This window comes from Oncorhynchus gorbuscha, linkage group LG21, assembly GCF_021184085.1.
Source record: "Oncorhynchus gorbuscha isolate QuinsamMale2020 ecotype Even-year linkage group LG21, OgorEven_v1.0, whole genome shotgun sequence".
Classification (NCBI taxonomy): Eukaryota; Metazoa; Chordata; class Actinopteri; order Salmoniformes; family Salmonidae; genus Oncorhynchus; species Oncorhynchus gorbuscha.
In genome coordinates, this window is record NC_060193.1 from 36,600,042 (window position 1) to 36,615,023 (window position 14,982).

General features: G+C 41.1%; 1 protein-coding gene across 1 annotated transcript in view; it reads right to left on the bottom strand.

Moving 5' to 3' along the window:
• The window catches only part of fer1l4 (fer-1 like family member 4), a 127,028-nt gene that overhangs the window by 16,307 nt on the left and 95,739 nt on the right, over positions 1-14,982 (bottom strand). Inside the window, exons 31-43 of the mRNA XM_046319359.1 lie at positions 12,609-12,718; positions 9,384-9,503; positions 9,009-9,048; positions 7,934-8,028; positions 7,589-7,720; positions 7,279-7,395; positions 6,933-7,060; positions 6,436-6,606; positions 6,144-6,298; positions 5,342-5,523; positions 2,775-2,860; positions 2,559-2,657; positions 1,932-2,173 (exon numbers count right to left, since the gene is read on the bottom strand). Of these exons, the coding sequence (XP_046175315.1) occupies positions 1,932-2,173; positions 2,559-2,657; positions 2,775-2,860; positions 5,342-5,523; positions 6,144-6,298; positions 6,436-6,606; positions 6,933-7,060; positions 7,279-7,395; positions 7,589-7,720; positions 7,934-8,028; positions 9,009-9,048; positions 9,384-9,503; positions 12,609-12,718 (1,677 nt within the window). The remainder of the gene's footprint in view (positions 1-1,931; positions 2,174-2,558; positions 2,658-2,774; positions 2,861-5,341; positions 5,524-6,143; positions 6,299-6,435; positions 6,607-6,932; positions 7,061-7,278; positions 7,396-7,588; positions 7,721-7,933; positions 8,029-9,008; positions 9,049-9,383; positions 9,504-12,608; positions 12,719-14,982) is intronic.

The following is a 14,982-nucleotide window of genomic DNA, read 5'->3' on the forward strand; positions in this document are numbered from 1 at the left end:
CATTATTGTCCAAAATGTGAGGACACATTTTGAAATTGCAGGGGGAATACGTGACAGGCATCACATCTAGACTGATTGCGCCCATTTGCATCTTATTATTGGGTAGTGGGGCTTGCCTTGTGAAATGCCAGTGTTTCCATGTGCTCAGCAGTTTCACTTTACCTGTGAAGGATGATGTGCCTCGGGAGGACGAGAGCGGTGACTGTGCCTTTAGTCCAAATTCCAGTGTGGCAGCTTGGTAGCCTAATCGTATGTTGAGTATGTGGTTGGCAAGATTGTGCCCTTCAGCCAGGATCCGCTCACTCCTCTTTGGGCACTTCCTCATCTACTTACTATGTATAAAGTTAACTATGGCGATAGAATAATTATGCGCGTGACAGCACCGAAGATTTGGTTATTTATGCTTATATGCTGAGCACTCCGATGTTGATAATTGATGTGGGAAACTATGAATCTATTGAATACAAAGCTGATGCTAAAACTATTAATTGGTGCTGCTGGAAATAAAATTACTTATATTGCAATCTTGTTGTGTGCTTGTTATTTCCACGTTCCACCCCTGTTGATAAAGAACCTGTGTGCTTTATAGTGTTTTAGATCTTTATGTAATTATCGGAGGACCGATCACCTCTCCAAAAAGGTGATGTAGCGGCTACAACATTCAACGGGTCACATTATGCTAAAGCGACAAACTATTGTATTTAAATACATTAGTTGATTGCTGAGATAAATCGTTCTTGGTCTCCTTCTGAGGTAAGAAGATGGTTAAGATGTCAGGAAGCTGTCACTTTAAGGGAATTTCTGCTTGGACAGTATGAAGGAAGACCAATGTTTGTCATGCCAACACTCACGATTAAGATCAAAACCTTAGCAGCCTTTGCCTTAATTTCTCTATTAATATATATTTACTTGTAGAGATATACTGTGTTGAATTCTACTAAACAATCTAGAAACAAACCATTATGTATTATGAAAAACATACCCTAGTTAAAGGATTGTGTGTGATTGATTTTGTCATCAGCACCATTAACTCTTCATATTTGCTTTTGTTCTTCTTCATTACAAGCAGATAATACTTGATTATGTCATCATTAAAAGACCTGGGCCAGTGAATCATTTAAACTGGATATGTTAGTGCCTGGGCCAGTGAATCATTTAAACTGGATACGTTAGTGCCTGGGCCAGTAAATCATTTAAACTGGATACGTTAGTGCCTGGGCCAGTGAATCATTTAAACTGGATACGTTAGTGCCTGGGCCAGTGAATCATTTAAACTGGATACGTTAGTGCCTGGGCCAGTGAATCATTTAAACTGGATACGTTAGTGCCTGGGCCAGTGAATCATTTAAACTGGATATGTTAGTGCCTGGGCCAGTGAATCATTTAAACTGGATACGTTAGTGCCTGGGCCAGTGAATCATTTAAACTGGATACGTTGGTGTCTCTCGGGCAAATAAAAATATAGAGGACCTCTGTATTGAGAAATGTGATTGTTTTTCTTGAATCCATCTATACTTTTGTATTTTCCTGTATTTTGTAAAAGGTGTAACATTGTAAAATGCAGGGATCCCTTGTGAAAAAGACCTTGGTCTCAACTCCCTGTTGAAATAAAGGTTAAAAAGAAATATATACAAAAATGAAGTGCTAATTTATAGTTCATGTTTACCAGTAATTGGTACGTTCATCAGTCGTTCTGGTATCGTTTTCGTAGCCAATATGAACTGAGAAGAGGAAAACTAAAAATCAAAATAATTGAATACTTATGCCATTTAGCAGGCACTTTTACCCAAAGCGACTTACAGTCATGTCTGCATAAATTATACGTATGGGTGGCTCCAACGTAATTGAACCTACGACATTTGGCATAGCAAGCTCCATGCTCACACAGGACAACAGAACCACAAAGATACAAACTCATCATGACCTCTCACCCAGGAAGTCGTTTGCGGCGATGAGGTCATAGTCCCAGACCTGAAGCACAAGAACGGCAGGCTGGCGGAACTCAGATTCCTCCAGAGAGAAGATAGACTCCTTTTTTGTATAGGTGATCTCTTTCTCTGTGGGGAGGTAGTCAAACCGGAAGACAAAACGCCAGTTGAAGTTCCCCTCCCCAGTCAAGGAGTTGAAGTGGACATCAGTCTCCTGTTTGTTCCCATCTAAGCCTTTAATCCAGCTGTATTCAGAGTGACAAACAATTCACCGTCAATTCACACAACATCTTTCTACAAATAATCTTTATATATTATCCATAAAATCCAAATCCAGTTACTTTACATCTTGAGAGGCACATCTGGTAAGAACAACTCAAATGTCCCCATTGTTACATCTGGCATTTCATCACCGAAATTATTTACAATAATTCATCCATTTGGTTTTCTAGGTTGTGTGTGTGTGTGTGTGTGTGTGTGTGTGTGTGTGTGTGTGTGTGTGTGTGTGTGTGTGTGTGTGTGTGTGTGTGTGTGTGTGTGTGTGTGTGTGTGTGTGTGTGTGTGTGTGTGTGTGTGTGTGTGTGTGTGTGTGTGTGTGTGTGTGTGTGTGTGTGTGTAGTTTTTACCAACCCTTTCATGTATATATCACTGGATTTATTTCCAGTGAAGGGGTTGACATCATCCAGGACGACGTCATCAGTATTCCATATGATCACGCGCAACTCATAGCTTTAGTGAGAGAGAAAAGTGGGTGTTGCTGAGTTATCTTTAGGTTGTGGATCCTAGTATGTAGTAGTATGACATGGTGTCTCACAGACACTAACTTTGAACACTAGTCAGGATTACCTTACAGGCAGCCGTGGTTTGATATCGATAGGTGGAGGTGCTGGTACGTCCATAGGAAACATATCGATCCACATGTGAGCGTAGCCCTGAAAGCACAGGGCACAGAGCAGTCAGGACAAGGACTCGTGAAAGAAACCTGAACCAGTGTTCAGGGGTAATCACTGGAACACCAATATCGCCATGTCTGAAACTTGTGGTTACATTAAACACAAATCAGGACATCCACTACCTCTGGTCCAGGCCGTCATGTGCAGCTTTGTAGCCGTTTCCTCCAGCCTACTGGCCCTTGGCCTCATGGGTGTAATTGTATTCATCTTTTTCATCCTTTCATATTTGTATGAATGTAAACGCCAAAAGTCTAGTGTTTCTATGTCAAATGGTTTTGTTATATTTCAGTCTTCTGTGATGTATATAAAGTATAATATTGGGATGCAAACAAAAAAATCAATATATTTCAACTCTATATCTGACATGGTGCAGTTGTCTTCTATTTTATCCCATTACCATGTGTGTGAGGTGTATACTTTTGTTTCAAAATATACATGTTTAAGACTACCAAGAAACACTTTGACCCTGATTTAGCCCACTGCAGTAAAAGGTTAGTCTCCCAGGCAACATGAAGCACCGAGTGTGATGCCCCATAAGAGGAATTTTGTTTTGGGACTGAATTCACTCATACGATACTGGACACTGTGTATCACGGGACGCTTAGATTTCTAACAAATGCAAGACCACACACCCATCACTGTGATCTATCCGACATGGTGAAGTGGCCCTCCCTTCCCACAAGAAGGACTACTGCCTACTTATCTATGATTCTTATTAATAAGGTCATCACAAACGTATAGTCTCTGTCTCAGACACTACTATCTTTCACTGTTCCTAAGGCCAGGACTAAATATGGGAAAAATAAAATGTTCCTTTATTGCTCCTTGGTCTTGGAACGACCTGCAAAGTACTTTAAAACTGGAAGAGAGGGTGTCACTTGCTGAGTTTAAAGCTCTGATTGAAGAAAACATTGTTGACAATTAAGACCATGTATTGTATTGTGTTCTTGTGTTAAGTACACCCTCAAGGGTTTTTTTCTGGTTAAATAAAACGTTGCTAGAGTGCTGACAAACTTTTCTGTCCAAGCGCTGGGGTGTCATTTCTCAAAAATACAAAATAAACAACTTTTGAGCACTTTGTATACCGCCTCCTGGATCTGTTCATGTGACATGTGGCTTACCAAGGAGCAGAGGTAAGGAGACCAAGCAAGGCAGCCATATGCAAAGGTCTTAAAAGTAGTTTATTTCTGTCACAAAATTCCCAGACAAGGCTTATTTGCATTGCAATTTTCATTTTGTTTTTGTGGGGGGAAAGCACACCAGCACTTTGTTTCAAGATTATGTATTTGAATACATGTCTGATATGCTTTAGTTACAAGTGACCAAATTGGATTTGTGTGTTCAGACTGTAGTAATTTGCTGACATGGCTAACCTACATGTCATGGTACCTGGGTGTGTGTGTGCAGTGGTGTAGGCTGATTGATGGTGGTGCTCTCACTCAGAAATAGGATGAGTTACTTCAAACTGCCAGTGTGAACAAGGCTTAAGATACAGTGAGCTCCAAAAGTATTGGGACAGTGACACATTTTTTGTTTGTTTTGGCTCTGTACTCCAGCACTTTAAATTTGAAATGATACAAAGACTATGATGTTAAAGTGCATACTGTCAGCTGAGAAAGTTAGACGCACAAATATCATACCCCCAAGACATGTTAACCTCTCACCATTACAATAACAGGGGAGGTTAGCATTTTTTGGGGTGTGTGATATTTGAGCATCTGTAACTTTCTCACTCATCATTGTTCATGATTCATTCAGGATTATCTGTAATCATGGTAGCATCCACATAATTGTATAAGTGTTTAGAAACATATTCCTATTTTGAATAAAAGTGACTCCAAAATGACACAATTTACCATTCCTTTCTATTGGGCACAAAATAATCTGTAACAAAACCAAAACAAACAGCAAATACTTTTGTAGCTCACTGTACGTGCCTAGTCGGTCCCTCAGATCCCCTGACACTGTTTTTTGTTTTTGTTCCAAAGCCAGAACAAAAACTTTTGGTGAGGCTGCCTTTAGCCACTATGGTCCTAGCCTTTGGAACAGCCTGCCAGATAGTCCATGGACCAGCCGGCCAAATTTCACATATTGGTTATCCCTCCAAAGTGGACACATTTTTCCACTGGCCCCTGGACTAATGAGGATTTTGATGGCTTCAGAAACTGTAAAAAAAAATTTTAAAAATGAAGAACAAATAAAATCTTCTCTTTAGCTGTGCTTTTACCAAGGGTGTTCTTAGTTGTCTTAGCCATATTATTTACTTTATCCCCTTTCATTTACTGCTGCATTAGTCTCTCATATTCACTGTTATTTTACTATTGTTATACTATTGTAATCTTGCCTATCTTAATTTGATATTTGTCTAGAAACGTAAAGCTTTTGTTATATTTCTCACCTTTTATTTTATTTGTTGTTAAGCACTTTGAACTGCATTTGTTGAAAGAAATGTGCCCTCACCTGAGGCAGTCCTGGTTTCTCAGGGTTGAGGAGGGAGCGTACCTCCACGTGCTCTGGTACAAGGGGACAAGCTCCCTCACAAAACTCTCTCATCTCCCCCCACCGGTGCAATACACTCAGGGCCTTGTGCTCATCCAGCTCATGCAGATCCTCTTCTGTCTTCTTGTTCTTCTTCAGCAACTCTGAGGACACAAAGGAAACATGATTGTGATAGTGCCACTTGTTCATGTTATGGATGAGTCATTAACATGCTTATAATGCAGCTGCAGATATTGTCAATTGGCACATGATTACTATCTGTGTAAATCAGTTATGGGTTTTTCCACACGAAAAAAAAAAAAAAGGTAATTACTTTTTGGATCAATCTGAAATGTAATACATGAAAATGTCCTCTGGAGCAAGGATATTTGGTATATGCTGTATATTTGATATTTGGATCTAGACTCTACAACATTTAAGTTTGAAAACTGGAATGTGTGATGTAATCCTTATTATCTTGTCTAATGATTTTCAATTTGAGAATCATTGTCTCTATATAGCCTACACTTTCTCGTTCTAAACTTCTAACGCTGGTGGGATATAAGGACGACTGTGGTTTCGTGAAAACGACCACAAGAGCAACTGCTCACCGATTTGACAGTTCCAACGCAATTACACTCCCAACACTGCCTAAACAAAAGCAATGAAAAGCTATGCGTTTGTCGGCTAACCCGGGTTACAGCTGATCTGATTGAATCCTGGACACGGTCTTTTCTTTTCTTCAGTTTCGTACAGAACGACCCACATGATAAAGGAAACATACCTTCAGGAAACGCTTCATCAGGCACTTTGAAGATCTTGTTTAGAACTTTGATTTCAAATTCACGGTATTCCGGAGAGGGAATCGCATTATTCCTGCAGAGCTCTGCCAGAATGGCAGATGGTTTCTTGGCATCTCTCCACTTATTGTATCCGTCTCTGCAATCACAGAAAACCGCTGCCTTAAATGACGCTGCAAAGACCAGTGATGAGGTTATGCCAATCTGATGCACCGTAATATCTTGTGCACATTATTGAGATGTAAGGTCCTGTATGGACAGGAATATCAGACACACTTGTCATAGTAGAGGGCGATGCCACAGCCTGCGTGGTGGTGGCTGTAGAAACGGTTCTCCAGGTCGATTCGCGTCTCTCCGATGAGGTCATCAGAGCCGACCAAGTTGTGGTCAAACACCATCAGAGTAATTTCCGTCTCCAGTGGGAAGGACACGGTCAGCTCAAACACTCTACAGGAGAAGTGCAACATGTAAACACTCCATACATGCAGAAACGGTCATAAAATAACGCTAATCATATTGTCACACCTTCACAGATTTTTCAGGTATTGTACAAAGAGGATATGAATCTGAATTTGACTGCGCTGGGCATTTAATGTGTTTGTTAAATAGTGATAGTTTCTGCAATACTCCTTGCAAATGGTTCCACCTTAAAAAAACACAATGACATCATTCATGTCGGCAGTTCGACAAGCAAGAGTTTTTGGTTTAATGTTTAACTCTGCATAATCATATTCGGTAGTTGAATGTTTATAATTCTTCCTGTTGCCACTCACTCGCCAAACACTGGGTTGAGCTGTTTGGGAATATAGCTGTCCTTGTTGTCCATGCTCTGTCCACCAACTTTCACCACCACATAGGGATCTGCCTTCCCATTAGGGTCAGTAGGGGCCAGGTTGGTGGCCTGGAAATTAATGGGGGAGATTGATAACATTGTTCCTTAATTTGCTCTTATGTAGTAAGGTTGCTATTACTTGAGTAATAACATTGTATTAACATATTAAAGTAATTTATTAATTACTTCAAAATTGCATAGCAATGGAGTTGTGCTGAGGCTTTTGGAATTCAGTTTACATGTCTTGAAAACATAAGCAACAAAAACATGCTAGCTTATAAGCCTACCTTCACAACATACACCCGCACTAGTACTTTAATGGGTGTATTTTGGGGAATTCCTTTGGTAATCTGGCGCTCTGCATGTTCGTCCTCAGGTGAGATGGGATAAATCAAAAAAGAACCCTGTGGTAACAAAAACACTTTTTTACTAGCACTGTCTCAACCAACCACACAGTATAAGTTCTGAAGAGTGGTTTGACACAATAGTGTGACTCTCTAAGACACTTATGACAGTAAAAATCGCTCTGATTTGATTTTTTGAGGGAGACACATTTCTCTTAGATCTAGAGTAACAATGTGTTCTTATCTCGCTCACCTTGTATTTCCCCATGCTTCTCTCCTCTTCATCCTCATCCTCTTCTTCATTGGCTTTGCCTTTGTAGATGGGGAATGTGTGCAGCCAATCCATGAATTCGCTAAACTCATTCTCCAGTTCTGATTTATAGAGCTGAGAAAACACCCAGGTTATTAATGTAGCCTTACTGTATTTTTTGCTCACATTTTCAAGTATATTGGACAGACACAATTGAGGAGATAGAAGAAAGTAAGGAGGAGGTATGGTGTGCGAGAAGGAGTGGACCGGATTTGAATCTAGACCCCCATCCACACCTGCCATAGTGCCGTACAGGCTTCATCAAATTCTCACAGAGAAAATTCTCACCTGGAGAGTTGCTATCTTTTTCCGTTTCGGTTTGGGCGGTGGCTCCATCTCCACTATCACAGCATCCTCCTCCTCTGCCTCTAATGTTCCAACATCTGTTGAATAAACATGACCTTTAACTCAGAGATTACAATTGCTCTGTGCATAGAAGCCTTCAATGAGATACAGGCACACGAGGCTGATGCATTACTGCTGTTGGGTTCTGAGAATATGAAACATACTTATTCATGTCACTGAGGGAGAGAGGGTAATGCATAACGTTTACATTATATCAGCGATCTTATTGAAATATTGAGTGCTTAGGGTTATATACCTTCCTCTGTAGGAGGAAGGTATATAGTGTGTGCAATTGAACTTGGAATGTGCTGAGTGCAGGGAAGCAATCACGTGGCGGGCATTGATAAGGGTAGAGAGCCATGGATTAGTGATGAAGGGAGTCGAGGTCAGGTCACGTTATTAAGGGAGAAAGAAAAGTTTAGGGCCTATTACTTAGTTTCCTGCCTAGCAGTAAAGATAATGTTTGTTCAGATGGGTAGGAGGAGACTCAGCCTCGGAGAAAGGGTTAAATATCAGTGCTTGTGTGAAAATGTTAGTCTAAAGCAGCTATTTGATCCTTTTGGAAGAATAAACTTGGTTGAACTTTCATAGTGTCCGTAGAGTTTTTACTCTGAAAACATTGTATTAATGGATGCTGGGAATGTCATTATATTAAACTCTTGTATAAAAGAATTAGAATCCCCAAAAATGTATGAACAACAGGACACAAGTAGGAAAGTAAAGTATACATAGAATAGAGCAGCGAAGTACTTAAGACTTCATTAAGATTGACAGTCAAATATTGATTTTAAAATGGTTGCATTTTCCATTGTAGCTATGAGGTTTTGGGAAACTCACCCCAGTTGAATTGAGCAATTGTAAGGAGGAGTTCACACAATATAGACTTGCAATTCTGAGCATAAGTGGTAAGAATAAAATCAAATAGTCTGTGACGATTTCATTCCCCTATGCATCTAACTAAGACCGGGTCGTAGGCATCTGTATTAGACAGACAACAACTCTCAGCTGTGTGGAGTACCTGTTTCCTGTTGTTCATCCATGTCCTCCTCGTTTTCAGTCTGGAAATAATAAAAAATATGTCTCACTATCATCAAAACAGATAAACATTACTGTAGATACACAGATAAACAGTACTGTAGAAAAAACAAATATTGACATTTCCTATGAATGAAAAATGTATTGCAAAACAAATTAAAATAGTGATTGTATGCTGATGCTGTATACAGTTGCAACAAACCTGGCCCTCAACAACAAATGTTGGTTTGGCCCACCAGAGACTTCCAGAAACATCTGATGTAATAATGAACCATGTCTTTTTTTTGTTGGATTACATTTCAGCACACCAAGCCCACCCTTGGTATAAAAACATTGCTTAGTTACACTCCCTATATACCTGGTTTCTAAGCTCTTCCAGTGACGCATAGTACTTGGACCACCAATCCAGCTCCTCTTTCTCTGGGGTCTCCTCTTCAAGCTCCTCCACTTTGTTCTTCTTGAGTTTGTTCAGTGGAGACTGAGGATGAGAAAGTTGATTTAAAATGGATTTATTCTGTCACAAATCTCATACTGCACTATAAGACCCCATGCCTTTTCAGTCAAATATATACAGAGGAAATATACAATACTACAATATTGCTGCTTTGTATTATTCAAAACAGGCAATAGTAGGAACATTTAACCTTATCAGTCCCAGGAAATCCCACAGTGAAATGCACTTCTTTCATTCATTGCATTGCTTACATTTCACCAATGATGTCAGCAAAAACATAATAAACAAATATACATTTATAAGAATGCCTTATGTAAATATAAATATCCAACTAGTCAAAGACAATGGTGGCAGTTTGTGACAGCAACTAGGAGAACTTAAAGACACTCTGTCCTGGAATTTCCTATGATCATCAAAAAAGGTTAAAGGTCAAATAGGGGGTGCTTTAATTTTAGTTGTGTACTGTCGAAGAACCTCTAACCTAACGTAGCTGGTGTTAAAGAAACACTTGAAACTAGATCGCCTACATGATGGTCTTGACAAGAAGGGAAAAAAACTTTTATTGGAGGTTCTCTGCTGCCCTGATCAGCCAATCCAGTAAATGTGGAAGAGGAGCTAAGATTGAGTGTCGCCTTGTTACTGTTCAAAAGCAGAAGTCTCATAACAAGCTCTCTTTCCATTTCCCCTGAAAACAGGAACTTCTGGCTGTGGGGTCCCCAACAACCGGCAGTGGTGAAGTACTTAAGTAAAAATACTTTAAAAAGTACTACTTAAGTAGTTTTTTGGGGTAGCTGTACTTTATATTTTTGACAACTTTTACTTTTACTCCACTACATTCCTAAAGAAAATAGTGTAATATTTACTCCATACGTTTTCCCTGACAGCCAAAAGTACTCATTACATTTTGAATTTAAAAAAATGATTTTTTATTTTACTAGGTAAGTCAGTTAAGAACAAATTCTTATTTTCAATGACGGCCTAGGAACAGTGGGTTAACTGCCTGTTCAAGGGCAGAACGACAGATTTTGTACCTTGTCAGCTCGGGGATTTGAACTTGCAACCTTTCGGTTACTAGTCCAATGCTCTAACCACTAGGCTAGGCGGACAGGAAAGTTGTCCAATTCATGCACTTATTAATTACAAGAACATCCCTGGTCATCCCTACTGCCTCTGATCTGGCAGACTCACTAAATACTAGAAAGTCATCCATTTAAATAAGTGCTTGAAAGTCACTCAGTAAAATGCCATTTGAGTAAATGTCTAGAAGTATTTGGTTTTAAATATACTTCAGTATCAAAAGTAAATGTAATTGCTAAAATGTACTTACATATCAAAAGTAAAAGTATAAATCATTTCAAATTCCTTATAATAAGCAAAGCAGAACGTTTGTATTTATTTACAGATAGCCAAGGGCACGCTCCAACACAGACATAATTTACAAACAAAGCATGTGTTAGTGAGGCCACCAGATCAGAGGCAGTAGGGATGTCCAGGGATGTTCTATTGATTAGTGTGTGAATTAGACCATTTTCCTGTCCTGCTAAGCATTCAAAATGTAACTAGTACTTTTGGGTGCCATGGAAAATGTATGGAATAAAAAGTACAATGTAGTGAAGTTAAAGTAAAAGTTGTCAAAAATATTAATAGTAAAGTTAAGTACAAATACCCCCCAAAAAACACTTAAGCAGTACTTGAAAGTATTTTTACTTTAGTAAAACTTAGCAAAAACACTAGAGATCCTGGTTTGAGTCCAGGCTCTGTCACAGCTGGCCGTGACCAGGAGACCCATGGGGCAGTGCACAATTGACCCAGCGTCGTCCGGGTTAGGGGAGGGTTTGACCGGTAGGGATGTTCTTGTCCCAACTCGCACTAGCGACACTTGTGGTGGGTTAACAGTGTTTCCTTCCACACGTTGGTGCGGCTGCCTTCCGGGTTAAGCGAGCATTGTGTCAAGAAGTAGTGCGGCTTGGCTTGGCTGGGTTGTGTTTCGGAGGATGCACGGCTTTCGACCTTCACTTTCGACCTTTCAGTCGAAAGTTGAGTTGCAGCGATGGGACAAGACTGTAACAACTACCATGAATACCATGAAAATGGGGAGAAAAAGGGGTAAAAACACAAATTATATTTTTGTATATATATATATATATATATATATATATATATATATGTATATATATAACATTTATAAAGCAAATCGTGCCATCTTGTTTGCTTAATATAAGGGATGCGAAATGATTTAGACTTTTACTTTTGATACTTACGTATATTTAAAATCAAATACCTTTAGACTTTTACTCAAGTAGTGTTTTACTGGAGGACTTTCACTTAAGTAATTTTCGACTAAGGAATCTATACTTTTACCCAAGTATGACAATTGGGTATTTTTGCCACCACCGAAAACTTTTGAGTGTTCATGCGTCTCAGCTTTTCATAGATGGGTCATTTATTGTTTGTAGCTTAAACCGTTACGAATTTACAGATGTTTTTGGGAGAATAATAACTGTTTTCGGGATCCGCCCTGCTCTCACAAACACGGCTCTAGCTCAGCCCCTGTTAATCACACATAATGAAATCAGTGGATGCAGAAGAAATAGATAGTCTGTAGCTCAAACACACAAATGTTAAAAAGGGTTAGAAATCCAAAACGTGCCAGCGTCACGGTGGGACTACCAAAGCTCCGGTAAATAAACAAGCATTGACAAAACTGAGCACAGATACCCAGCCGAGGTGCAGGGCGAGAGAGTGTGAAACAGATTGACTGCTCCTCAGCGGGGAATCAACAGGACACCTGCTGTGAGCATGCTGTGCATTTAATACAACAGTAATCAGTGGCCTCTGAGACAAACGACTGGCACTAGTATTACAGCAAACCCCATTGTACAACGTTTGCCTGGCTAGCTCAGGCACACGTTTGGGCACAATCAGAATGTGGACAGGATCAGGACAAAGGATGCATGTTAGTACCAGGCATAAACAGGGCTTTAGCATAAATGGAAACCTTTGTCTTTTTAGTCTTTATGGAGGAGGGGAAATGCATCTGTAGGTGGGTTGATTGATCAGTAAAGAGAGGAGCTGCAGAAGGCTCCAGTTGAGCAGAAAGATGAGATAGGCTAAGGTACAACTACTCACAGTGAAGTTTAGGGGGTTGATGGGAATCTTGGAGGTTTTGATCGGAAGGCCTCTCAGGTCCATTTGCTTCACTGTATTGAGAAGGGATGTCCTCATGGGGGGGTTATTTTCTGAAGGCAATAAAGAGAGGACATGGGACTGATTATTTGTATTTATTATGGATCCCCATTAGCTGCTGTCAAGGCAGCAACTACTCCTCCTGGAGTCTGGCAAAATTAAGGCAGTTATGATATTTAAAAAACATTACAATACATTCATTACAGAATTCATGAAGTCAATCTTTCCTCTACTTTGAGCCAGGAGAGATTGACATGCATATTATTAATGTTTGCTCTCTGTGTACATCCAAGGACCAGTAGTGCTGCCCTGTTCTGAGCCAATTGCAATGAACACTAGTCCAGATGCGACAAAACTAGAGCCTGTAGGACTTGCCTTGTTGATAGTGCTGTTAAGAAGATAGAGTAGCACTTTATTATGGACAGACATCTCCCCACCTTAGCTAGTCAATATGTTTTGACCATGACAGTTTTCTACACAATGGAATCATGTAGTAACCAAAAAAGTGTTAAACAAATCCAAAAATATTTTAGACTCTTCAAAGTAGTCACCCTTTGCTTTGATGACAGCTTTGCACACGCTTTGTCATGTTTGTCATATATTGTCTTGTCCTTGTGCTTTCCCTTCTGTTCGTTTCCCCCTGCTGGTCTTATTAGGTTCGTTCCCTTTTTCTATCCCTCTCTCTCCCCCTCCCTCTCTCTCTTCTCTCTATCGTTCCGTTCCTGCTCCCAGCTGTTCCTCATTCTCCTAATTCACACATTTAGTCTTTTCACACCTGTCCCCTATTTTGTCCTCTGATTAGAGTCCCTATTTCTCCCCTTGTTTTCCGTTTCTGTCCTTGTCGGATCCTTGTATGATGTTCGCTGTGCTGTGTCCTTGTCTCGCCCTGTCGTGTCTTGTCTCCTTCAGATGCTGCGTGTGAGCAGGTGTCTTAGTCTGCTACGGTCGGTGCCTTCCCGAAGCAACCTGCAGTCAATGGTCGAGTCTCCAGTCTGTCCTCGTTACTACGAGTGGATTTAAGTTTTTTCCTGTTTTGTTTTCTTCTTTAGTGTTCCAGGATTATTACTTTTGCCATTTACTGGAATAAAGACTCTGTTTTCGCTAAGTCGCTTTTGGGTCCTCATTCACCTGCATAACAGAAGGATCCGACCAAGAATGGACCCAGCGACTACGGATTCTCGTAACACTGCCGTCGAGATCCAGGGAGCTATGCTCGGCAGACACGAGCAGGAATTGTCTGCTGCTCGTCATGCCGTTGAGACCCTGGCCGCTCAGGTTTCCGATCTCTCTGGACAGTTTCAGAGTCTTCGTCTCGTGCCACCAGCTACTTCCTGGTCTGCCGAGTCTCCGGAACCTAGGGTTAATAACCCACCATGTTACTCCGGACAGCCCACTGAGTGCCGCTCCTTTCTCACCCAGTGTGATATTGTGTTCTCTCTCCAACCCAACACATACTCGAGAGAGAGAGAGCTCGGATTGCTTACGTCATTTCACTCCTTACTGGCCGGGCTCGAGAGTGGGGCACAGCTATCTGGGAGGCAAGGGCTGATTGTTCTAACAATTACCTGAACTTTAAAGAGGAGATGATACGGGTTTTTGATCGTTCAGTTTTTGGTAGGGAGGCTTCTAGGGCCCTGGCTTCCCTATGTCAAGGTGATCGATCCATAACGGATTACTCTATAGAGTTTCGCACTCTTGCTGCCTCTAGTGACTGGAACGAGCCGGCGCTGTTCGCTCGTTTTCTGGAGGGACTCCACGCAGAGGTTAAGGATGAGATTCTCTCCCGGGAGGTTCCTTCCAGTGTGGACTCTTTGATTGCACTCGCCATCCGCATAGAACGACGGGTAGATCTTCGTCACCGAGCTTGTGGAAGAGAGCTCGCGTTAACGGTGTTCCCCCTCTCCGCATCGCAACCATCTCCTCCCTCCGGCTCAGAGACTGAGCCCATGCAGCTGGGAGGTATTCGCATCTCGACTAAGGAGAGGGAACGGAGGATCACCAACCGCCTGTGCCTCTATTGCGGTTTTGCTGGACATTTTGTCAATTCATGTCCAGTATAAGCCAGAGCTCATCAGTAAGCGGAGGGCTACTGGTGAGCGCTACTACTCAGGTCTCTCCATCAAGATCCTGTACTACTATGTCGGTCCATCTACGCTGGACCGGTTCGGCTGCTTCATGCAGTGCCTTGATAGACTCTGGGGCTGAGGGTTGTTTTATGGACGAAGCATGGGCTCGGAAACATGACATTCCTCTCAGACAGTTAGGGAAGCCCACGCCCATGTTCGCCTTAGATGGTAGTCATCTCCCCAGTATCAGA